The sequence below is a fragment of the Aulostomus chinensis genome, chromosome 13 (genome assembly GCF_037954235.1).
Source record: "Aulostomus chinensis isolate RoL2024-O1b breed Wild chromosome 13, RoL_Achi_v1.0, whole genome shotgun sequence".
Lineage (NCBI taxonomy): Eukaryota > Metazoa > Chordata > Actinopteri > Syngnathiformes > Aulostomidae > Aulostomus > Aulostomus chinensis.
The window spans coordinates 17,510,571-17,534,782 of record NC_141332.1 but is presented as its reverse complement, the minus strand read 5'-3'; the positions used below and the strand labels follow the sequence as shown (position 1 = coordinate 17,534,782).

Below are 24,212 nucleotides of genomic sequence, written 5' to 3'. Positions count from 1 at the left end.
CAGTGTGTTCATTAGCTTGAAATGGAATCATGGTTAATAATTATTGACCAGAATCACAGCATAAATGTTACTTCACTTTGTATTACTGTTGTCTTCTTCTGCTTTGCAAGGGGATTTGCCTTAATCAGATAGATAGATAGATAGATAGATAGATAGATAGATAGATAGATAGATAGATAGATAGATAGATAGATACTTTATTAATCTCCATTAGAAAATCCTGAAAGAGAAAAGCCCCTGAAACAGTAAGATTATTGTATATTACACATTCTGTCTCTCTTGGTTGTTTTATATGTGAGTTGCCTGTCAACACATTTTTTGAAAGAGAGGAGGAATTAAGTGAATCTTTGGATATCGTTGTTATCTGTAAAAACTGACCATCACATCTCATCGCTGAGCCCATGTGTGGCACCAAATCTCTGCTCCTCCCCCTCAAAGAAAGAGTAAACCATAATCCCTGTTAATCTCTGAGTGGACTGAAATCCTGCTGTCATGGCTGCATCCAAAGAGAATTTACTGTCTCTTGTGCATTTGACCGGCACAAACACAGACACTTTCAACACTTTTGCAAATCATAGACAGCAAAGTCTAAAAAAGAGGTAAATCCATTTATCCTGGTGAAATAGTGTCAGTCCTGAGTTTTTCTCTTCATTCTGGGTGTGGGTTTATCAAATGATGTTTTATGCCTCACCACTCCTCTCTCTCTCTGTGTCAATAGGTCGGCGGCATTGCAAAATGACTTTATACACCAGAGGAACCCACATGTGTGAGTAAACAGACAGGCATCACTGCATGCTATATGTAGTTGTCAGAATCATTAAATCACTGTACGTCTTAGTACCGTCTGTGTCTGTGTGACTCCTGCAGCAGGGTGATGCATCTGCATCAGCGCTTGCAGAAGCTGAGGGACAGAGAGCGTGCAGCCCAACATTACAACAGGCAGCTGCTGCAGCAGTTTGAAGAAGCTCAAGAGACACTGAGAATGATGATGGTTCAAACTGCTGCCATGAAAACTATCCGGGTAGTTACACATACATGTATAACACACAGAAACCATTGCTCGCCTTCAGTGTGAACCCATGAGCCCAGACCTTTTAAGAGAAACCCCTCATATGAACTTTTAGTGGTTAAAGATTTCATTTATATGCTACTAAAAGGTCCTTAGTGACCATATTCACAGGGAAAATGTAAGTTTCAAATTTAAGGTATTTTGTGTAAGTGGGGACTGAAACTGAAGTTACATATTGACTTTTGACCCCTGCAGATGGAGTATGAGCGGTACCTGGAGGAGAGCGCCCCCCACTGGCAGCGGCAACTCAAGGGAAAAAAACAAGCTGCTCAGAGGACAGTACAAAATGCCTCTTTCCACACTATGCAGGCAAAGAAAACTTTTTCTTACTATTTATTTTAGAATGAATGATTGATTATCAGAATTGCAGCGTAAAAGTATGACTGACATTAATTTTTGCAACATTGTTATGGAGACGATATTTACTAATATATGTGGTTTTATAGTGCCATGCAGGCTTATCAGAATGATAAAGCAATGTCTCTCTTGGACAGAGGGTAGAGGACTATTTGGAGACCTGTCTGAAAAATACAGAAGAACATGTAACAAAGTCTCTCGGAGAGCAGCCTTCACTTTTGCGTGGTTTGTTCATTTTATCAGTGGGTTTAAGAGGGATTTGTTTGAATTTCAATTTTTTTTTCAAACATTTTGACTGGGGAACTGTTGTAATTACACATTTACATAATAACATGCATCTCTATCTACAGGTTCTACCACAAAACCACAGACAGTTGCTGCACGTCAGTCAAACAGTCGTGATGGCGATTCTCTCCCTTCCTACATTCGCTCTTCCTGGCTGACAAACACAGCTCCATTTCCCCTTCAACCTGACAGTTCCTCTCAAATCCCTCAGTCCCTCTTCCCGCTTGGTCTTCCCCACCTGTGGCAGAATCCCTCAGCCTGGGTCTCTGGTCAGCCTGACTACCCCTCTTCGTGGATGTCTGGTGCAGCTGGGGAGGCTTCAGACAATGAGGTTCAGATAAGTCATCGCTGCATGGAGGAGGCTCCTCCTGAGAGGGGAGTGTTGGAGGCTGAAGGAGTGGATAGGAGCACAACATCCAGCTCATCCAGAGGCAATGGTGGTGGACACAGGAGAACTCATTTATCCCAGGAGTTGGACACTAAACCAGGTGGGAACAGTAGGTGAACATTCACTGGCAACCAAGCAAAACGCAGTTTTTCTCCATATGCATGTTTAATCTTTTTTTTTTTTTTTTTATTTACCCTCTGTATGCTTGTGTATGGTTACGTAGTCCGTCTGTCCAGTGGCTGTGCAGAAAGCAGTGAGAGCGACAGGGATTCCATCCAAGCGAGAGAAGAGAAGAAGAAGAAGAAGAGTGGAAGACCACCCTCCTCAGAGAGAGAAAGATGCAGTTCGCAGGAGTAAGACATTAGCATCATTATGGACCTCACACACTGCTCTGATGTGTGTTAAATGCGTTACCTGTTCTATCTACCAGCAAAAGGGAGATTTTTGGATGTGTGTAATTATAACAGCGACACCTTTCTTTGTTTTGTCCAAACGTCCTCATCCCTGTCTATATTAGATCATCAAGGACTTCCAGCACCATTGTCATTGCCGCGGCAGCAGGGGTTCAAACCTCCCAAAGTGAAACCTCATCATCAGAGAAAGACAGCAGCAGCAGTAGGAGGATGAGGAGGAAGATCAGGGGGCCGGCTGTGGAATCACCAAAGATGGAGCAGACGACAAAGGAAAGGAGCAGGAGCGAGGGAGACGAGCGAGAAAGTCTCAGTCAGGAGAGTCAGTCTACCAGTGAGGACTCGGAGAGGCTGATGGATGAATCTAGGGGTGGAGATGAGGCAAGTCCTTTAAATAAATCGGAGAAGAAGGATGAGTCAGGATTGTCAGGGAGTGATGATGAGGAGCAGGAGACTAACAGTTCTGAGGGAAGCAGTGCAGGTGAAAAGGTTGTGGAGGAAAAAGAGTATGAGGAAGAACAGGGAGGTGAAGATGAAGAAGATGGTAGTGATGAGGAAAAAGAGCAGACAGATGAAAGCCAAAAAGAAAGAGACGTGGAGGAGGATGTTTCTGCCGCAAAGACTACAACAGAGGAGGAGGAGATGGTGGAGGAGTCAGATGAGGAGCAGGAGGATGATGAAGAGCAGATTGATAAAGTTGAAGAGAGCAGAAAACAGGATTCATCTCATGATGAAGAGGTGGATGAGGAGGTGAGTGAAGGAAGTGAGGATGAGGTTGAGGAGGGGGGGTCTGATGAAGAGGAAGATGACAGTGGGGCAGAGAAGAGCGACAAAGCTGGAGAACCAGAGGAGGAAGAAGATTCGGAGGACGGCATCATTGCACCAAGGAGCAGGTAAAATAAAGATGACGATAGACACATTTCCTGACGAACATGAACTTAACGCGTCGTGTTTGCAGGCCATCAAAGATGCCCGTTATTCCTGAGGTACAATCTCAGGAGGAAGGGATGGACGGGAGTAGAACATCTGATGAGGAGTCAAATGAATTTGGTGATGAAGATATCGAGCATCTCCTTGCCCCTCCAGCACAGACGCAGGAGTAAGAAGCTGCTTTTATTGGTGAATCTATGAATGCATCCGGCATCACAACTCATCTTGAAACTGTGTTGTTTTAATGTTTTTAGAGAAAACCTGAGAAGTGAGGAGAAAGCCAAAGGTACAACAACTACACGAGTCATCATTCTACACAAAATGTTCTAGAAACCCGATTAAATTCTGACTCATGCTACATTTATCCTCCAGCCACTGGTAGCAACATGAAGATTTTTCAAGTGGAGCCCAACAGGCCGACCAACAACGATGCTCAAAGTGACGCTGACGACTTTGACCATTTTTATGACTGATTTTTCCTATACGGATGACCTAACATCATTTACCAGCTGTGCTTGTAGTATAAAATAAACCAATGAGCTGTTTGGTTTCAACAACACAGCAAGTTCTATTTTTATTTTTACATATGATACACAAGCATTTCAGCAGAGAAATCCAATGGGTCTGTTAGATCTTGACCACCTGAGCAGCCAAACAGGGACTTGTTCTCTTCTGGTCATCTGATGAGGCGCTGCGTTGAATGAGCAGCCTACTATAAGTCCCACCCACTTGGCCTTTGGTCAGACGTCCAGGATTGACACATACACAGCCAATCACATCCTGTGGACGGAAAAGATGAAGTTTTTATCAAGTCGTGGTGTATTCAAACCCAGTCCTAATTTCCTGAATGGGAACTCTGTACCTTAACAAAGTAGCGCAGCTCGGAGGGAACGATGAGCACATCTGGGGTGATAAACATCTGGCCGAAGCTTTGGAATTTCTCATAGTCCATGTTTACATCCTCGACAGGCGGGTACAGTGGGTAGAAACTGAAAAGTTCAAACACAAGCATAGAGGCCATCAATGGTGGGGAAGTTAAAATAAGACTACATCTCTTCTTCTGAGCCTTCGTCCTCGTACCTCCTCTGGGTCAACATGTGCTTCAGTATACGAGAGAACCGGTCTGATCCAGTACCACTGCAACACAAGCAAGTACCATCTCATAAAGGTGACAAGACCATTACAGAATTCCTCAACTTTCGTTTCTTACTAGCTGATCTCCTCTGCACCCATATGAAACAAGATGTCAGTGGACGTCACGCCAACTGTCACCCCGTCGATCAGCAGGGTGCAGGGGTCGGGGACCAGGGTCACGCGCTACAGAGAAGATGACATTTACGCAAAACTGATCATTATTTGTGAATATTGAGCAAACCTCACAGGTCTCTTCAATGACTCAGTCAGACACTGAAAAGAGAAGACAGTACAGCAAACAGGCTGCACTCACGACCGACCTGGGCCTGGTCTTTGCTGAGGCTTGGCAGGGTGAAGGGAGGCTGCGGGTAGATGAAGTGATGGTGGATGTCTCTCTGGGAAGGCACGAACACCAGAGGACAGCCGACGCTGGGCAGAAGGAAACATTCTGTGCTTATGGCTGGAGCTTTGAGCGAAATGCTAACAGAGCCTAAAACTGTCAAATAAATTAGGAGTGATGAAGATCTGGTTCCCATGTCTGACAAGTCAGTGGGTTCTCAGCTAAATGCCATAAATAAGTTCTGAGGTAAATGCTAACTGGACAAAACATGCAGATCTCATAAATATTTTTTAGTATTTTCAGTCATAATTTTAGGTCGAGGGAAGACACAGCGATTGCTAACTTCCTGGTTGGCCTACAAATTTGTCACACCTGAAGGGCTCGATGTCACAAAGCTTGTGGCTCAAACATTCTCTTTATTTGTCTCAAACACAAGGTCACGTTCTACCCCTTTCGTCAACAGTGTCATCAACTCAAAGTAATATCTTCTAAATGAGACACTTGTATGCTTACGTTTTGGTGCCATCCACGATGCTTTCAATACATCTTGTGAAAATGGCCTCAAAGGTCTCAGTCACCTGGGCTTTCTGTTTGAAGGGAAACAGAGGGCAAACAGGATTCATGCAGTCAAACTCCGATTTAACCCTCAAGTATTTTGGACAACACATTAGTTCACCATCAAGAGTGTTTTCTCAAGCTGTAGTTGAACTTACCTCAACTTGTTCATGTTTGGAGTCCACAAACGGGCCAAGCTAGAGAGGAGGGAAGAAGGGGAGGTGACTTTCTGTTCTGTTCATCTTCTGACATATTTGTAGTCAGGACGATGCGGTGATGCGATGCAGCAAAAAAAAAGAAGAGAGAATTTACCAGCAAGCAGACATCCGGACGATCCCTGACAATGACGTTGATGAGGTCCAGGAGAGGGTCAAAGGTCAGGCTGTCAGAAGGAGAGTACGGTCCGCAGGCCACAAGCACGCTAACTGGCTCTGATGCTGTATCAGATAAGTTTTAGGCATGTAAGAATGAATGATCCAATATGGCTGCCACACAAAGCTGCCCCCCCCCCCCCCAAAAAACAAGACAGAACTTCTTACAGGCCTTTGTGAGACAGTTTACGAGTTACAGAGGGAATGTGAGTGAGCAGTAGAGAAAGGAGGCAAAATACCCATTACAGCAGAGCCGACATCATCGTGTCTCACCTTCATCCATCTCCATTTTCACATCAGCTGAGTAGAAGGGCAGAGGGAATCCCTGAAAAAGACATAAATACCAATAAAGACCCCTTTAAAATCGAAACCGCTCTGGTTAGGTCTGTCACATTTTAAGTCAAATTCTCTTTAAAAAATAATTCAATATTATTGGTTTTCTTCACTGGTTAACTTGCAGCTGACCTCAAAGAGTTTAGAAGCCATCAGTTTCCTTCCTGTTGTGTTCATCCCCTCCATCACCACCACCTGGGGACAGATGGGGGGGACAATCTGAACGCTCACACAAGTATGCAAAAAAGCAGCTCGAAAATGCACAATCTGTGCCAGACATTTCCATTTATGCAGTCAGATGAAGAAAAACTAGGACCTGAAGCAGAAGCACTTGTATACAATCTGAACGGGACAGTTTAGCTTAATAGTTGTGAATTCTTCTATGGTTGCTGTTAGAGTTCTCGGTCAGACGCCGGCTGAGTCTTCAGGCCAGGTCCTTGGCATGCTCTGTTACTTTTGGTGGTTATATAACCTGCAGCACACACTTCAGTGCACAGGCAAAGGAGTGACCACCACTGTGAGTGTTCATCAATCATGTCATCAATATATTCTGGCCATTGGATATAAATTTTAACTAATAAAATTGATAGATGAAGATAAATAGATTTATAAATAGAAATAGATTGTGGTTTGATCTTTATGTGGATGACGTTGCCTTGAACTCACCTGACCAGGAAAGAGAGAATACTCTTTGAGCTCGGATAGGTCAACAGGGACCTGCTGACCACCTTGCTCTGGTCCCGTCTCTAACAGGACTGACTGCGCATTCAACTTTCCATTACTGTCGCAGCACACCTGACCCACAACTGTTATGCTGTCCTACAATTGGAGACAAACAGCATCATGTGGCTCCGTCACATATGTTCGAAACAAACAACAACAAAAACTTAAACTATAGAGATAATAACACATACAAATAACATTTGCTTGTATGGATCGATAGTTTCTACATTTTCTTGTCAGGAAAACTAAAAATCCATTTCTTTCGGGACAAGAAACTTTCTAAATCTATATACTGTCAGGATGGAAATATGAACTTTGACTGAGAGGTTTTGAGATGATAAAATAAGAACTTTTCCCAAACTTTTGGACTTCCCACATTTAAAACTCCCACAATGTGCAGTGTTGAACGACAGTGGTGCTACTGCACCTGTGCTGGCAGAGAGACGGGGGAGAACTCTTCGATGTTGAAGTGAGAGCGGAGGCCCTCTCCCAGCTCCTCGATCTTCTCCGTCAACACTGGGGAAGATGAAATATGTAACCAGGAAGTCTGTGCTGGTTGTTTTATATGTTCACTGACAGGTTCTTACCATTTTGAACATCCCGCAGCCTCTGGAACATGTATTTGTAGCTGCAGCGGAGCGTGTCTTCTGGCCCTTGCAGCATCTCCAGCTGGACACCTACACCAGGAGCCTTCCTGCCCACCCAGCGGGTGCCCTGCACAGCACCAAACGTGACCACCACTTCTCCCTTCCCTCCACGTTGGCTGTACTTCTGGGAGGGGGTTGCACTAAGAGAGTGTGTTTGGAATAAAAGCAGATTTTGGAATGATTGCATGTACAACAGGTACAGTTGAACACTAGGTGTAAATGGGGCGTGGCTGTGTGATGCTTCTTACCTGGGGGAGAAAGTGGCAGGAGACAACAGCAGGCCCGGACTGGCCAACAGAGCAGCACTCCTCTTTGAATGAGGGTTCTCTGGAGTGGCGAGTGCTCGTTTCTGAGAGCCCTGAACAAACACACATGCAGGTAGTCAGGAAGACAAGTCAGCGACCAAGCTGAGACAATAACTAAGAGGGCAAGCTAAGCAGCCAGAAGCACCGGACAATCAATCACTGCAAGCGATCATGAAAAAAATGGTATCTGAGATAAAACAATAATTTTTCATGTTATGTTTGAATGCTCTTGTTTTGTGATTGAAAGACAGAAAGAACCACTGATCAACAAAAAGATAAGACAGGTGATTTTTTTTTTCTCTGTAATCAAACAGCCCTTGATACCAAAACCTCCAAAGAAACCCTGTGGATTAAACACGCCACCGAACTACAACATGAAGCTGTTCAGTAGTTTAGAAAACATAAAGTCAGAAGTTGTAGTGAAACTCTACCTTAGCAGGAGTGGAGTAGGAGTCCAGTAGGGTTTCCTCTTCTTCCTCAGCTTTTATTCTGGGCAAAAAAATATGTCAAGGCCTGTAACATATTAGTTAACAAATATATTGAACAAGAGCTATTAGTGACCATTTCATGTAAAGGTGATTTCTGTAAAGGATACAAGTCCTGCAGTGAGTGGAAGTCTCTGGGTTTTTTTCGAGTCTCCTCTCTTTTGGAGCTGTGTTTGGATTTATTCCTCTTGTTTAACACCTGCCAAGACATAATGGACACACGCTCAATAGAAACATACTTACCTCTAAAAGACTGACAGAAGAGAGCGCCATCTAAACCACAGCAGTGATATAATCCAGATGATACAAAACCCACAAATACAATATTCTTATATATCGCCAGCTATTTAGAAAATGTCAATTCAGCCTTCTGGTCACCTCGTGTTCAAACTGTTCCAGGTTGTCCACGGTGAGTTTTAGTCCATTTTTCGTGGTACTGTGGGCCACCCACTCCAGCACCATCTCATCTGCCTGAATCCTGTAACAAATACACTGCTCCACCACTGAGGGACAAAAGAAATAGGAGGAACATGAAGCAGAGCAGACAAGGAATGATATAATGATATACATGAAGGCATCACGAATATAATACCAGGGTTACTACATTATATTGCAAGTGAGAGGCGGAGGAAACTTCAGCTTGGCATATAGTACTTGCGTGAGCACTAACAATGAGGTTACAGGTCACATAGGACAGACCAGACATGATATTGTGCCGTACATCTTGGATAGTTACACCGCTATTGTGCTCAGTAATTAAGCTAACATTAGCATGTGCTTACTGAAATTTAGCTTAGATACGTACTCTTGTCCAGGACGGAGTCATCTTGGCAGGGAATGTCAAACATTTCCAGCTCTGATAGCAAGCTTTCTGTTGTCACCGCTGACATTGTTTTCTTTCTTTTTTTGTCTAATGTTCCGTTGCCTCAAGGAGCGACTGAAGAGTAAGTCCAATGTTATGAAGACGCTTAGCGGCTAACTTTAGCTTTCCACTCGTTTCATCACAACAACCAGTAGATTCTCTTACTCGTAATATGTTTAAGTTCGGGGACCCGCGAATAGTTATGTTAAACCGTACAATAACTCTCTATAAGTACGGTCGATATCCCGTTTCATTTTACCGCGAAAACTACTGTCGCTATTCTTCCTTTTCCTTCCTTCTTCACACTGCGGAGGACATCCGCGTTCAAGGCGCATTACCGCCACCTGCTGCTTCGGGGAATGAAGCACAGATTAAACGCAAAAGAAAACTCGCCTGGTGAACCACTTTGCCAGGTTTATTACGTTTTATATTAACATTGTTATAATGTTATATATTACCATTTAATTCACTGTTTCTTTATATTAATATTCAATATTAATACCTCTGTAATCTCTATGATGAATGTTCAAACCAGCTGGCTGCTGCCAGTTATTAGTGTTGTAACTTTTATGTCTAAGTATCACTCTGGCAAACTTTAAATTTTGATTGCTGCTGAATGATCATTTTATGAAAACAAACAAAATTTTAAGTAGGTCAATTTAACTTTTTTGTTTTCTTTTTAACTATATACTGTTTTTTGGTAGAGATGCATTTTGGAAAAAGGAAAAATAAAACAACTCCAAAACAAACAGAACATTACTGGAAGTGTGTACATTAGACAGTATAGAAACATAAAGTTTTGGAGAAGAGAAATTTCTGTCCAGATGTTTCCTTGACCTCGAACCGATTTTGTAGAGTGACCCATACAGGAAGTTACATAAACATAAAGACCATATCCTGTGAAGACAAACAAAAAAAAACCAAAAAAAACCAAACCCAACTAAAAAACAAAACAAAACCTAAAATGTACTTTGAACCAAATGTTTTGCAACTGAAGGGTCTCGGGTTCTTAAGAACTCAAACATGATTAGAGCAGATTAAAGCCTTTCCTGCTCTACTCTCCTCAGACTGTTAGAGCCAAGAGTATAGTCAACATCTCCGCTGAGAGGAGTCCCAGATGAGTTGATGAAGGCTTATTCCAACCATGTTTCTGTCTGGAACTGAACACGCAGGCCCAGTTGTTGATATTCTGGACCCTGTGGACCATCTGTGTACAATCACACATACTGGGAGAGGAGTTCTCTGCCATTTAAGGATTTGACTTTCCCCGATTCTGCATTCTTGAGCTCTAGCATGCATACATTTGTGTATGGTGTTGTGTGTCCGTGGCTCAGCCTTAGTAATAACATCCGTTGAGTTCTCTGCATACATTCTGCCAACCAACCCGAAAGTTGCTCTTCTGTGGGATGCGGTTCTATTTGTGTCTTGGTGCTTGTTACTCACTAAGGCCTTCAGGGGCTGAATCACAGACCACATTCTTAGAATCAAACACAGACTGACCACATACAGTTTATTGTTTTCAGGAAGAGAAGTTTGCCTCCATCAGCCCCTCTTTGTCTTCAGCTTCAATATCCACTCTAACAACTACGAGACTGTTCCCCCACATCTATCAAGGCTGGGAAAATGGTGTAGCAGCCAGGATCCACATCAGGAAGCAACTATAGAGAGCCCTCAGAGGGCCAAGAACTCGATGAAATCCAGCTCTCGGCCCCTGACACTTTGGTTCTTGGGCCCTAATTAAGGCTTCAAGCAGGGATGATCAGGCCCCTACACTCCCTCATATGTCAGAGGACTAGATGGTGGTGACATGTGGTGCATAAATCAAATCCTGCGTCCACAAGGTGGTGCTAGAGAACAAACAGTTAAAAGAGATCATGTTGCGGTAATCACAACATGAAGACAAGAGTGTAATTTCAATCAAATATCTGTATGTAAAATCAATCTAATCAGAATTTGATTTGAGGGACTTTCTAATCTGCACAAGATGTGGCATCCTCTGTCCTTCCACCCTTGATCTGGGTGAGGAAAAACTCTGAAAACAGAGGACGAGAAGCAGAAACCTCAGGGAGAGCCCCAGAGGAGGGAACTCTCTTCCAGGAAGAACAAATGTGCAACAGATGCTACAAGCACAGAGCAGAACAACAGTCACAGGAACCATGGAGACAACAACAATTTTATAAACTACGTTTGTTAAGCTGACTTGATATAACCACTAGGTGCCGCTAGGACTTAAGTTCAGCTGATGTCATTAGGCCTCTCATCAACTGTGAGGTTTGGAAAAGATCTGATCCCATGGTGTCCAGTTACAAGTTCCATGTATTATGGTGAAATTAGCTGCATCGCCACGGTGACGCCATTTAACAAGAACTCACAGTCGTCACAGAAATCTGTCACCCAGTTGTTTCTGACCAAATTGGGGATGGATCTGGTTTACCCACAAGGAGGAGTCCATCCATCCAGCCATTGTCTATTTGGGGACAGGCCACTTTTTGCATAATCCTGTTATGATGGATGCCACCAACTGGAGGAGGTAATAATTCAGCAGTGATAAACAGACGACAGCCACTGCTGCCATCTAAGTCTCAGCGTGAGACTGTTTCTTCTTGAATTTTGACCCTCAGGCCAGTCAAATACTTCTGTCTAGTTTTCCTGCTTTGGCTCATTCCATTCACAGACCTCATACCACGACTTGCATAAATATATAAAGCAGTCTGACTGTCTGCATACATCAGATAAGAGAACAGATGAGGACAAATGCGCATGAGGTTGTTTACATATTGATATCATCACAGTACATGCCATTTCATTTTGTATGTTTTTATGTTTCAACCTTGAGGGTTCACACAAATTCTTACAACATGTATGGTTTGAATTTAAATGATTTTTTTTTTACTGCTAACACACTTTCTACAAGCACAGCTCTACATGGTAAAACTATTCATGTCCATGTGAACATTAACAACAACCTTAAACAAGGACACGTCTCAAAACACGGCTGAGATCAGATTTCTGCTCTGGCGAACTCATCAGTGTCAGGATGTTCTTCAAACTGTCGGAACAACAAGGTAACACAAGTGAGTAAGATGTCCTCTTTTTGTGTTAGTCGCTGGTTGGCGACAGCGAACGAGAAGGCTCACCTGAGTGGCGTGGCACCTCCCCCGGGGAACAAATCTCCATGCTGTCACTCTCTGGAGTGACAGACGGAAGGAGGCGGAGAGTTCGTGAGTGTCACACACCTGACGACACACACATTATCAACGCATAACTGACTTTTGTCATACGTGGAAAAAGGCACCGCAAGTGTTATTAATAACGGAGCAGCTATCAGTCATGTCTTTAACATATTATGCTGACAATGTTGCCCTCTGTAATAAATCATATATTCAGACTTTTTACCAATAAATTTCAATGACTTTTCAACATCCGTGAGCAAAGTTTTAATGATCGTACATTCTTTGAAATGTCTCCTTGGTTAGATTCCAACAGAATGGCCTACCTGAGTAAATCAATGAGGTACGTCTCAGTTAATTACAAACACTCTCATAGTCAGCTTCAGACTTTTCCAAAATTTTCTAACTAGTAGAATTTTTCTTCTGTTTTTTTCCAGTCATTTCAGGACCGTATGAACTCTGCAACAGTTCCCACCTTCATCCTCGTCAGGCAGGCGTTTCTGAAGTGCAAGTTCGTGCTGCAGCTCACAATGCTGATGGCTGAGCTGAGAATCACTTCAGCAGCTGAGCGCAGCTTCTCTTGCTCCTTTCATATCGCACACACAGAAACACACTATTAGTCTGCTGTATGTACAAACACACACACACACACACACACTCTCGAGAGTTAGTCACACTTTACTTGCCTGATTTCTGTGTTTTTGGGCATTTAGTGTTTTCTTCAACTCGTACTGGAGGGCATTTGAGAACACCTGCCTGTTGTTACTCAGAATGTCCTCCAGATGGTGCTCTAACAGCATCTCAGTAGCTACGGGACAGATATTTCAGTTAACGCAGGCACATAAACATTAAGGTATGTGGTGATTACTCACGCTGCATGTCTCTCACCCACAACATCCGAGGGGTGGGAGGTAAAGGGGTCGCTGTGTTGCAGGAAGAGGAACATTGAGAGATTCTGTTGTAAGGGGGGGCAGCTTGATTCCTGCTCCGGCTCCTCACACTTCTCTCGTTCTACTTTGTATAGCAATCTGCTGCTATGGAAAAGATCTGCAGAGAAGAAAAAATTTGAATCAAATGAAAGGGACTCATTATTACAGATAATATCCACTAATAATCACATTGCAAGTCCCCACTAGCTTGTAGCTTACACACCAATCGTCATGCCTTTGGGTTGGGCCGGGAATGGCCTCATCATGCTGTGGTCTTCAAGAGTTAACAGATTTTCTGGTAGATTAAAAAAAACTTCGGCGACTTAAAACGTAAGAGCCTCATTTCACGCCTACAGTACCTTTACTTATAGTATATTAACCGTTTCAAGGAATAATACAGCTCCTACTTCGGTTTAAAATGGTTTTGCTTGTGGATTAATCGACAAGGAGAGAAAAAAAAACTATTATGCAACACCAGTTAATAAGGAATCAGACCAATTCTTTCATTTTATCATTACAATAATGAGATTACGGGATTACAAGAAAACCGACATTAACAACATCAACAAAAAATTCTTTTAAGTGAACTTCATGACAAAAAAGTCCCATTTCCCTCCATACACTTCTGCTTTCCAGTTAAAAATGCTTTGGAAGAAATATAACTGACAAAACATTCAAAATGATCTAATCTGAGTCTTTCCAATGTTAAAATCCTTTTATGGATCCTGGGCTTTTGGCCCAGCTTAAATATTATCAATATCTTAGTAGTGAGAGCCAGAGTTAGATAAGAAGAAAAACCTGAACCTTCTAAATCCTTTCTCCTCCGGACGACTACTCTTACTATTAACTGAGCATTCATTGGGGACTAACTGTAATTAATCTACACACTTTTTGACTATAAAAGTGATCTAAATAACAATGCCCAATGTCTTGACTTTTAATACTCTATAAATACAAATCAAATTTACAATAACTGTCATTTACATCATCGGCATTTAAGTCACATCTTCAACTGATTACAAACTGAAAGTAAATGTGGGACAAGTTGGCCACATATTCAACCACAAACACAAGGTTTACCTGGTCCAATTTTAGCTGAACACAAATGTATAAAGCCTAGAACTGAAGTTGGTTGATTCACCCACTGTATCAAAAGATGAAGGCTGTAGCAATACACTAATCCCGCCATACGATACGATATTCATCTCATGATACAATATATATCACGATATTCAGCTCACAATACCATTCGATACACTTACATTATTTTCTGAAAGATTTTAAAGGGACAAAGTGATTTTGGTGACATCTTGTGAATGTTCCATTGACTTGGATTGAATTCATTAAACTGAAAGCATCAATTACACAATATATGGCTCTGACTGGCAGCTTGCAAATGCTGGAAAAAAATGAATCAAAGATGTGGTGAGAAAATTAATTTCATTTATTGAAACTGAGTGCAAAGTGTAGCTTACAAGCTCTTGAAAAGTAAAGTGAACAATGGAGAGTTTAAATGCAGCAAGTGGCCTTCTTTGGTAGCTTTTTAGCTTGATACTGAACATATGAGGTAGCCACTAGCCAGTCCAGCCACCAGGTTAATGAAAAATGAACCATGGCCGCCAATAATTCAATTCGTGGGTGACTATAGCATAGCGTTCACTATGAGCCTAAAGCCGGTGTTTTCCACCACAGAATAAGGTCTCAAATCCTGACAAATAAAGTAGGCAATGGAATTTTCTGTGACCTCGGTGAAGAAGATGGGAACTTGTGGCAACCACCGCCATCATTGTCCAGCGTGATTTGTTTCTGGTCGTGCCGCAGCTTCTTGGGCTCGGTCTCAGTTAGCATTTCCTTGTCCGGGTGATGACGTTTTAGGTGGGCTTGCAAGTTTGTGGTATTTCCAGAGTACTTAGCGTTTGTGTGACACAGTTTGCAAACTGCCATACTTTTGTCTAAATCATCGCTTTCCTTTTTGTTTTTGAACCCAAAATGCTCCACATCTGCGTTTAAGCAAGCAAGCGCTGGATTTATACTCGCCCCGATGTACCCTCTAAACTGCGCACCCCCATGGTCCAAAGAGATCTGTTAAAATCTTATTCGATCAAAATGATCACAGATAAACATTTGGACAGACATCCGGATTCACGTGCATCCTGTGCTGCTCTGAAACGTCTGATGCGACCTCTGACAACTGTGAAAACAGACTTTCCAAAGTTATTCATCTGAAAACAAAGAAGTGCAACATGACACTAAAACTCTCCAGTGTGGAGCCAAACATTACTTCACCGATTCCTCTGGAAAAGCTGCATCATTTTTTTCCCATTCAGATGGCAGTAGAGACAATAATGAGTAAGTATGCTTTTTTGTAAAGCTGTCATTCAATTAAGCTATGTTTTCACATCTGCTTATGAAGGGAAGCTGTTCACTTTGGTGGTCCTTGAGTGGCCTGGGAAGGTTTTTTTATGACCTAAAACACATCTGATCAAATCTAGAACCTGTGGGAATCTTTCACGACTGCAAGACTGCTCTCATGCTCTCTTGATTTGACTTTGGGCTCTTTCAGCTGTGAAGCAATCACGTCGGCAGCCTGCTTCTTTTCTCATGAAGGAGGTGGCTGATCCGATGCCAGATCAGGGCATTGTACTGGTGACACAATCAAGACTTTTCATCCCATCACCACTTATGTGAGTGATAAACAGACCAAATGTTGCATTGTGAACGGAGACAATGCAGAGCTGGGACTGAAATCTAGGACCCAACAGCTTGAAATGACAGGATGATGTTTCCTTCACAAGATTCTGGAAGAGAGGAAGTCTCAACTTCCAAAAACAGATCAAGAGTCCCGCTAATATTTGCCTGGCTAGGATGACCCCCCCCCCCCCCCCCCCACACACACACACACTCACACGCCTCCTCAGACCCTCCCCACTCCTGTCAACACTCACCTCACTCTAATCTTAATCATTTTCTCAAACTTAGACAGGGGGTGGAGTTGGGATCAAACCAGCATTTTTAGTTCCTCTCTTTAACTTTTGCCATCTTGCAGTGTGATTGTAACGCTCCTTCTTCCATCAGTGCAAAATGATGGCGATGAAAGTAAATCACATGATCTGTATATGAATGTAACTCAAGAGAGACTACTAAAATGCAGCCGCTGTCATTTCACTGCCTGAGCAACAACTTGCAGTGATGTCACATTGAGGAGAGCTTACAGCTACTTTGACCAAAACAGTTAAAGTTTCTGTCCACATGTTCTCTTTTTCAACATCTGCTGTGCTGTTATTCTTCTGTTTCACATAAAGGAAACATCATGTTCTGTTTAAGTTTTTACAAGCATCTTTCACCTCGGGCTGCATGCACATTCCTTCCTTTGTAAACACACAGGTGGTTCAAATATGCCCACATTGCCACCGGAGCTGATATCTTGTTTGTATAAGACAGGATGTAAACTTGTTCCACAGTATTAAACACTTTCTCCTCCACACAAATACTCTGTTTCTCCCATCTTGCACTGTGATTGTGTGGCTGAAGGAGCGGCAATGAAAGTAAATCACCAGTGCAGTAAAGTTGCATGTAAATGAAGCTTGCATGAAGCAGATTAGTAACATATGGCAGCCATCACTTCACTGCCAGAGACTTTTGTGACAGAAAAAAAAAAGTTTCTTAGGCTTAAAGCTAATTGTGTTGTGTGTGTTGTATTTTTCCACTTCTACTGCTCTGTGGGTTTTATTTATCTCCTTCTAGTAATGGAAACTTTTTTTTTTGTTGCTGCTTTTAAATTTTTACGAGCAGCTTCGGGCCATGGCTATGTACCCATTTCGTAAACACAGGTTCTCCAGATTAGTCTGGTTCAAAGCAGACATCGTTCTTAAATGTAACTGATCCAAGTCTTTCAGAAAATCCTGTTTTCTGTTTTATCTGTTCTATATGGACACTAAGTGGAAAACTGAAACTCACAATCCCTCCTGTAAAAGATCCACAATGCATCCTGGTGATGAGTGTGCATTGATGCCTGCAGTGTGTGCGTGTTTGTGTGTGTGTCTACCTGTAGAGGAGGCGCACTGAAGGCCATGCAGCCCCAGTTCCCCACAGTCCAGATGAGCTGGGAGGTTCCGGAAGAAGCTGTAAGGAGCTGTAACCGGAACGTTACTGGGGCTGTACACAAACACCTGATCACACACTATGTCAAGGAAATCTGTGTACTTGCGAGTGTGTTTTGTGGGTCCATCTTAGATGACACCATCAGGAAAGGATATCTGCATGTGAGTAAGTTGGGTTTCCAGGTTGGGGTACTGCAGCACACATGGGGTCAGTAACAGGACCAACTGGACACTGAGTTCCCCAAACAGACCTCGGTCCATGGCATCAGGGGGGATACTGAGTGTTAGCCTGCTTCCAAGTGCTGGGTGGCCTCCTTGACACCAGTTCCCTTTCCTCACACATGATGGAGGACTTGAAAAAGACAGAGACAGAACACTTCCTGCAGACAGCTTGTGACACCAGTATCAATAGTGTGGCTGAAAACAAAATCCAGGTTGGTTACACGTTTGTGTCTTTTAATGTAATTTACACAATTATACACATAAACCATCGTACATGATTTGAAATTAACATCAGCTCTACTGACTGTGAATTACTGGAGACATCCAAAATCACCGCTGTGTTTGCCTGCACAACCTTTCTTTTGATCTTCGCTCTGAAAATAAGAACATAATGATAACACTCATGAAAACATTGGTGGGCATCACTGGTTGTAATTTATAATTGCATGCCTTTCCGTTGAGTTTTTGGATTATTTATTTACTAGTATAAATCCATCCATACATCCATCTTCTACTGCTTATCCTGTTAAGGGTCGGGGGGGGGGGGGGCCTGGAGCCTATCCCAGCGGCTTTCAGGTGAGAGGCAGGGTTCACCCTGGACAGGTCGCCAGTCCATCACAGGGCCAACACATAGAGACAGACAACCATTCACACTCACACCTACGCTCAATTTAGAGCACAGGTGTCAAACTGATCCAGTAAAGGGCCGTGTGGCTGCAGCTTTTCATTCCAACCAAGGAAAAGCAACAACTGAATCTACTTAAATCAATCAAGCTGTGTCCTCACAGCTTATTGGTTGGATCAGGTGTTGCTTTTGCTTGGTTGGAATGAAAAGCTGCAGCCACACGGCCCTTTACTGGATCAGTTTGACACCCCTGATTTAGAGTATCAATCAGCCTCGTCCCCTCTTGATGTCTTTGGACTGTGGGAGGAAGCTGGAGTACCAGAGAGAACCCACACAGGAACAGGGAGAACATGGAGACTCCACACAGTAAAATCCCGTGCCCGAGCCGGTGGTCGAACCCAGAACCTTCTTGCTGTGAGGTGACAGCGCTGACCACTGCACCACCATGCCGCCCCTACTAGTAAAAGTCTTTTCAAGGCATTATGAAAATGTGGTCTTTTGCTATGCATTCTTTGTGTGTGGAATTAACTTTTACTATAAACTTTCATTACAATATCTAATTAAATTAAAAAAATGAATAGCTTATAATCTTTTAATATTATTTACATGTATCTTTATTTTGTGATGTTTAAATTATTTGTTTTAAAACACTTTAATTTATCTATTTGTGCAATCTCTTCATATTAGCCAAGTCAAATTTATAATTATGATAATCCACGAACAGACATTTTACCTTAAATGTTCCATCATTATGTAATCTAATTAGTGTCTGATTTAATTTCCCAGAAAAAGGAAGCTGGACATCTCTGGTGGTCTATTTTTTTCTTTTTCTGGTGCAACAACATTATCTTCCAAGAATATAAAACAACAGAAAATACTCAGAACTGAGTAAAACGTGTCAAAAAATAGTTAAAATGAATCATGTGAGACAGCAGTGTAACACTGTGTTTGTGTCATGGTTGTTATTTTCAATTACATGTTAAAATCAACTTTATGTGCATGCGCGGTTCTGTGGTTGAATGGATCATTACCATGCATGCATGGCAGCTGGTTATGTCTTTGAGACACGCTGGCAACACAAACAGGAGGAGAACACTGAGCATCCTGCTTCAGATCTCCATGGAAAAATACAGCTGCTGCACTGCCGTGTCACTCCAACAACATCCCATATCACAGACTTGCATTTTACTCTGCTCCGCTGGAAGTCATACCTAAATTCTTGCTGCACGGTCTTCTGATGGAATTTGAATTTGAGGTGAACTCTAATCTGTGAAGATAAAGGGCAGACGACTTTTTGCTTCCGACTTGATATGAATACAGAAGAGGATAGAAGTGGGAGGGAAACAGAGCCTACCCCTGCATTCGCCAAACTGAATGTGTGCAGGAAAGACTTTATACGAGCGTCCCACTCTGAAGCCAAACAGCTGGCATCATTCATCTGGACAGTGCAAAGATTTGAGAGAATAGAGTGAGTAGTGACTGTTCAGATACAGTAAACTACATGAGAATAGTTCCTGTAAATCTTAAGTGTCAAACAAACAGGGGGATTTTTTTGATATTTGTACCTGGAAGGACAGCAGCATTCTCAGGGGACCGTGCTCATCGGTGAAAGCACGCAGTTCCTCAGGGTCAGGCTCAGGATATCGACCCACACAGGGAAACATGCCCTCCTCTAGTTCTGTAAGGACTATAAAGAGAATATAGTCAGGTGACATCACTTATTGGCATTTGGACTCTTGTTTTGAAGCTTGTAGTCCATTTTTAGTTGTTACCATGTTGGCATTTAGCAACTGGAGGAAATGCTATTTGAATGATGAAGCTGGAAATGAGTGACGCACAGGCAGACACACCCCAGAGCAGATGTTGTAAGGCAGAAGAGTTACTGGTTATGTTGATTTGTTTTGGCATGCTTTAATGGTTGGGTTTCAGTGTTTGACATGGTTTTATAATTATTATTTCATTATTGCTGTGTATTATATTACCTGGGTTGTTTTGAATGTTTCATCAGCATGTTTTGATTGTTTTTTATTACATGATGTCACCCACTTCCTGCCTTGCACTGAGTTTTAATTAAAAGATCAGCCACACCTGGGCCCCGCTAGTCCAGTTAGCAACATCTCACACAGCCAATTGGGAAATCGAATGGAGACCACCGCATCAAATCTGCGGTTGAGGAGTCAACCATGACGACACGAAAGGAGTGGTAGCGGAGAGCACAGAGTGGGCAACCTCAGGGTGAGCAGAGTATCATGATGTGAACTACCCACAACGGCAGAGTGGAGAAACTCTGCCTGTAGGATAAGTCCCCCGAGTTTGCTGACAACACAGTCCTCCTGTCTGGCACCATGGATCTGCCCTGCAGCAGTTTGTTGAGTGGTTTGACACCTCCCAGCTGGAGCTTTATGTCAGCAAGACCAAGGAGATAGTGGTGACCTTCTCTGGAAGACAGAGGGAGATAGCTGCTGCCGTCTCCACCATTATCTATGGGTCATTGGTGGAGACTGTGATGGAGTACAAATATCTGGGGACCATCTTTGACGACCAACTGAGATTCTCCTCTAACACGGAGGTGATCCTGAAGAAGTGCCACCAGAGAATGTACCTGCTGAGGAAACTGAACTCCTTCTCTGTCAGCAGCAAGATCCTTCTGACCTTCTTCTACACATTTATTGAATTAGTTTTATCATTCATAATGGTCGTTCCACTCCATCAACCTGCAGGAGAAGAACCACTTACATAGTATTGTCAAGGTGTGTTCCAAGATAGTTGGACTTCCCATTTGCTCCCTGATGGCTGTGTATGAGCAGCATGTCTGCGGCATGACTGCCCAGATCCTGAAGGACCCCTCTCACGCTCTCTTCCCGGCATTTAAGAGGCTGCCATCTGGTCGCAGCCTTCAGCGTCCGGCCTACAGGACTCAGCGGAGGAGATCCACCTTTGTCCCCCAGGCTGTCCTCCTTCTGAACTCTTTGAACTCCCTGCATTCTGACCCCTAGTACCACCCACCACTTGGCACTTGTCACACACCTAGTGTACACCTGTACTTCCTGTATATGCTGCAACTATAATTACATTCTGTTCATGCAACGATTCATCCTGTACATGCCACAATATTTGCAAAGTACTTCTCATTCATTAATGGAATTATGCTACCGACCGGTTGTGTACTACTACCTCTACTGCACTACTACTTCTATCATGCACTTCACAAAGCAACTGCTGCTAACCTCAGGAGATATAGACTTCCTTGGACTCCCTTACCTTATGTATGTTGTTATGTAACCAACTGTACTGCTCTCTGCTCCCTTAATTGCCCCCCACGGGAATAAATAAAGTTTTCTGAATGTCTCTTACAACATTTTTTTTATAGTTTCTTTTAATTGGGGCAGGGGAGGGGAACCACAACTGGCATGGCCCTTCCTGGGTGAATCGTGTGCATGGAAGCCTCATCCCTAGCCTGCATGGCAGGAGACCGTGGGAGAGAGCTGGCAAGAGTGGAAGGAAGCCAAGCAAGTGGGGGGTGGTGGAAGAATAAGCAAAGCTGGGAGCTAGCAACTGGTGGAGGAGCAGTCTGGATCAGTTGGGGTAAAGACAGCGACGAGCACCACCTGAAAGTTATCAGAAGTAATGAGCCAACTTGAGCACAAGAATGCAGGAGAGGAGGAGGTCTTGGTAATGAATCGAGGGGAGGGGGAGCTGGTGGGTCACAGCCCCTCCTCCTGTGTTTATAACCTCTAGTAGAAGTTCTTCACCACTGGCTTCACTTTTGAACCACATATGCTCTTTGATACGGTCTATGGTTATAGTACATAGCAAACCAATGCTGAAGATGTGTGTATTTTAGATATGTGGATGTGTGTGTGTGTGTACCAGGTCGGAGTGCTTCCATTTGAATCCTTTTGCACCAGGGCCCGGCAGCTGCAACTACACCACAAATATGATAATTGTTAGAGATGGCTTTGTATTGTGCACAAGTCATTTTATCGTTTTACTCTGTGTGCATTTGTTGTCCAGAAATGCATAATGACAATAAAGGCTATTCTATTCTATTAACTCTACAAACCTCCACACACAACTATTTTAATATCAATATCTAGCTGTTGTTTTAGTGATTAAGTGTTATTGGTGCTATTTCACAAACATAATCAGCAAAACAAATATTTTATTTGGTTTATCATGATAATCAAAATATGATGAGGGAAATCCGCTCTGGTTATGGTCACACCACACTGCAGCCACAGCTACGGATTAGCCAATTACACAACAGGATGATCAACAAAACTGACCTGTTATGTTTCGAATGACTGATTAACTGTTAATTATAATATATTAAACAAGATGGCAATATAAAATCAATGATAATTTAAGTAAATCCAATGTTTGTTTTTGAAAGACAAAGTAAGCTATGTGCTACAGTAACATCCAACTGAAATTTATGAAATTTTGATACAGATTGTGATTTTCATAGACCAGACTGATTGGTCACAAAAATAATTGGTGCAATATTTTCTAATCGATAAACATAATCGTTTGTTTTCTAGAATAATTGTCAATTCATTTATTTTCAGGTCACAGGTTATAATTTCTTCCCTTAATTTATTTAATAAAATGCTATAAATTGTTCAAAAACATAAAAAAATAACCAAACTAAATGAATGGCCATGAATGAAACAAAGAGGCAGAAAATTTAATTACATAGCCTCAAAACACATTAGTTTTCTGTTTTCATTTATTTGTTTCTTTTTCCTTTCCAGAGCTGTAACTTTATAATGGTGTATTAAAATAAATGGACTGTCTTGAATCACCTGATAAATGTGCTTACACTTTTCTGCTCATTGGACCAAGTTTTCTGCATTTTTATGCGTGACAACAATTGACTTGTACTTTATGTTGTTTATCCCGGTGGCCACATCTGCCTTCAATCGTTCACTGTTGTCAACAAGTTGTTCTTTTTATGACTTCTGGCGCAGTCATAAATCCGGCAGTAGGGCATTTTCTATCCACTGGTAGGACCAAAACTTACCAGTGCAGTTAATACAGTGGGCAGGAGGTCCAGCTTCAGACCACAGCAGGACCAGAAGCCCTCCTGAGGTCTTCATACCACGCCCTCGTGCTTGTTTCCCCACGAGCATGACGAGCCGTAACACCTGCAGGTAATTGCAAACTACTAGCTTAGCAAGCTAAATACTAAGCTGGTCATTAGCTTCAAACTTTTCACGCTACTTTTTTTTTTTCCTCACCACTGTTCGAAACAAAAACAACAGCAACAAAAACTTTAATTCTTATGTATAAACTTTAAGTTTCTGTTCAGAAAAACTATTTTACCTGTTTTATGTCGTTGAGCATCTTTGGTAGAGGACTGAAGTCAAATGGGTGCAGTCCGCTGAGAGAGGAGGATGTGGAGGAAAATGTCAGCTCGAAAATCTATCCCAGCTTTGTAACCTCGCCTTAAGTGACCTTTTCGCTTCAGCTGTACTGATATAAAATACCAGGTTTACATAAAATAAATAATTTAAAATTTCATTCATAGAACAGGTTTTATATTGCGGTCACAAATTATTTAAATTTAGGTTACAATTTGTTGAAAGTTGAAATGATAAACTGGGGTCTTGGAAATTACAACTTCTAGGGCCCCCTAGAATGCAGCGTTATATCTCATGGCCTCAAAACATGTAAAATTGTTGGAATAACTTCTATCTCATGGCCTCAACATAGCTAAATTGAAGGAAAGTTATATTTTGACCCTCCCATCCCCCAAATCTCTCTTAAAAAATAGCAATATAAAAAGAATCTCACTAACTTAAGGGTTCTGTACATAACTATTAAAAAAAACAACCTAGTATTTCCAGCAAAATAATTGATAAACATCAAAATAAACATAGGTATATGCAGAATGGCCCCATTCAGAGTTCAATATACTTCATCTGTGTATTTTTATTATTGATATATTATCACAGGTATTTTTTTTTTTA

At 42.3% G+C, this 24,212-nt stretch overlaps 3 protein-coding genes across 4 annotated transcripts; 1 reads left to right on the top strand and 2 right to left on the bottom strand.

Moving 5' to 3' along the window:
• The first annotated feature begins 335 nt into the window (after nucleotides 1–335).
• LOC147251220 (uncharacterized) lies at nucleotides 336–3,974 on the top strand. 2 transcript variants are annotated; one of them, XM_086221721.1, is made up of 11 exons: nucleotides 336–599; nucleotides 719–766; nucleotides 868–1,021; nucleotides 1,265–1,378; nucleotides 1,564–1,651; nucleotides 1,777–2,199; nucleotides 2,323–2,452; nucleotides 2,617–3,402; nucleotides 3,468–3,608; nucleotides 3,694–3,725; nucleotides 3,812–3,974. In XM_086221721.1, exons 1-11 carry the CDS (start codon nucleotides 493–495, stop codon nucleotides 3,910–3,912), a joined length of 2,124 nt encoding a protein of 707 aa, XP_086077847.1. In that variant the 5' UTR covers nucleotides 336–492; the 3' UTR covers nucleotides 3,913–3,974. The 2 variants fall into 2 exon arrangements, with proteins under 2 accessions (XP_086077847.1, XP_086077848.1); XM_086221722.1 differs by having other exon boundaries at nucleotides 568–599; nucleotides 839–1,021.
• On the bottom strand, nucleotides 3,687–9,521 carry pola2 (polymerase (DNA directed), alpha 2). Its single transcript, XM_086221723.1, has 18 exons — nucleotides 9,138–9,521; nucleotides 8,711–8,835; nucleotides 8,443–8,531; nucleotides 8,279–8,336; nucleotides 7,791–7,900; nucleotides 7,483–7,682; nucleotides 7,323–7,411; nucleotides 6,839–6,991; nucleotides 6,305–6,367; nucleotides 6,113–6,164; nucleotides 5,781–5,905; nucleotides 5,627–5,665; nucleotides 5,427–5,500; nucleotides 4,894–5,002; nucleotides 4,650–4,756; nucleotides 4,520–4,576; nucleotides 4,302–4,428; nucleotides 3,687–4,219 (listed from the first exon to the last, which is right to left on the bottom strand). The coding sequence occupies exons 1-18, from the start codon at nucleotides 9,220–9,222 to the stop codon at nucleotides 4,067–4,069; spliced, it is 1,815 nt and encodes a 604-aa protein (XP_086077849.1). The 5' UTR covers nucleotides 9,223–9,521; the 3' UTR covers nucleotides 3,687–4,066.
• A 2,423-nt stretch (nucleotides 9,522–11,944) lies between these two features.
• top6bl (TOP6B like initiator of meiotic double strand breaks) lies at nucleotides 11,945–23,879 on the bottom strand. Its single transcript, XM_086222671.1, has 14 exons — nucleotides 23,566–23,879; nucleotides 23,264–23,387; nucleotides 22,111–22,164; nucleotides 19,806–19,927; nucleotides 19,595–19,678; nucleotides 19,452–19,507; nucleotides 17,921–17,989; nucleotides 17,553–17,745; nucleotides 17,339–17,465; nucleotides 13,253–13,411; nucleotides 13,051–13,172; nucleotides 12,840–12,950; nucleotides 12,332–12,430; nucleotides 11,945–12,243 (listed from the first exon to the last, which is right to left on the bottom strand). The coding sequence occupies exons 1-14, from the start codon at nucleotides 23,584–23,586 to the stop codon at nucleotides 12,196–12,198; spliced, it is 1,389 nt and encodes a 462-aa protein (XP_086078797.1). The 5' UTR covers nucleotides 23,587–23,879; the 3' UTR covers nucleotides 11,945–12,195.
• Between the last annotated feature and the right edge of the window lie 333 nt (nucleotides 23,880–24,212).

What these genes read in the sequence shown, in the direction of transcription:
- pola2 (XM_086221723.1), bottom strand. Translation starts at nt 9,222, where the DNA reads ATGTCAGCGGTGACAACAGAAAGCTTGCTATCAGAGCTGGAAATGTTT. An exon ending in ATCGTGGATGGCACCAAAAC is followed by an intron (nt 5,003 to 5,426) that starts GTAAGCATACAA and finishes CCTTCTGCCCAG; the next exon opens with CGTCGGCTGTCCTCTGGTGT. An exon ending in TCAGCAAAGACCAGGCCCAG is followed by an intron (nt 4,757 to 4,893) that starts GTCGGTCGTGAG and finishes TCTTCTCTGTAG; the next exon opens with CGCGTGACCCTGGTCCCCGA.
- LOC147251220 (XM_086221721.1), top strand. Translation starts at nt 493, where the DNA reads ATGGCTGCATCCAAAGAGAATTTACTGTCTCTTGTGCATTTGACCGGC. An exon ending in CAGCAAAGTCTAAAAAAGAG is followed by an intron (nt 600 to 718) that starts GTAAATCCATTT and finishes CTGTGTCAATAG; the next exon opens with GTCGGCGGCATTGCAAAATG. An exon ending in GGAGTTGGACACTAAACCAG is followed by an intron (nt 2,200 to 2,322) that starts GTGGGAACAGTA and finishes ATGGTTACGTAG; the next exon opens with TCCGTCTGTCCAGTGGCTGT.
- top6bl (XM_086222671.1), bottom strand. Translation starts at nt 23,586, where the DNA reads ATGCTCAACGACATAAAACAG. An exon ending in GAATGCTGCTGTCCTTCCAG is followed by an intron (nt 19,679 to 19,805) that starts GTACAAATATCA and finishes TGCACTGTCCAG; the next exon opens with ATGAATGATGCCAGCTGTTT. An exon ending in CCCAAAAACACAGAAATCAG is followed by an intron (nt 12,951 to 13,050) that starts GCAAGTAAAGTG and finishes GCGATATGAAAG; the next exon opens with GAGCAAGAGAAGCTGCGCTC.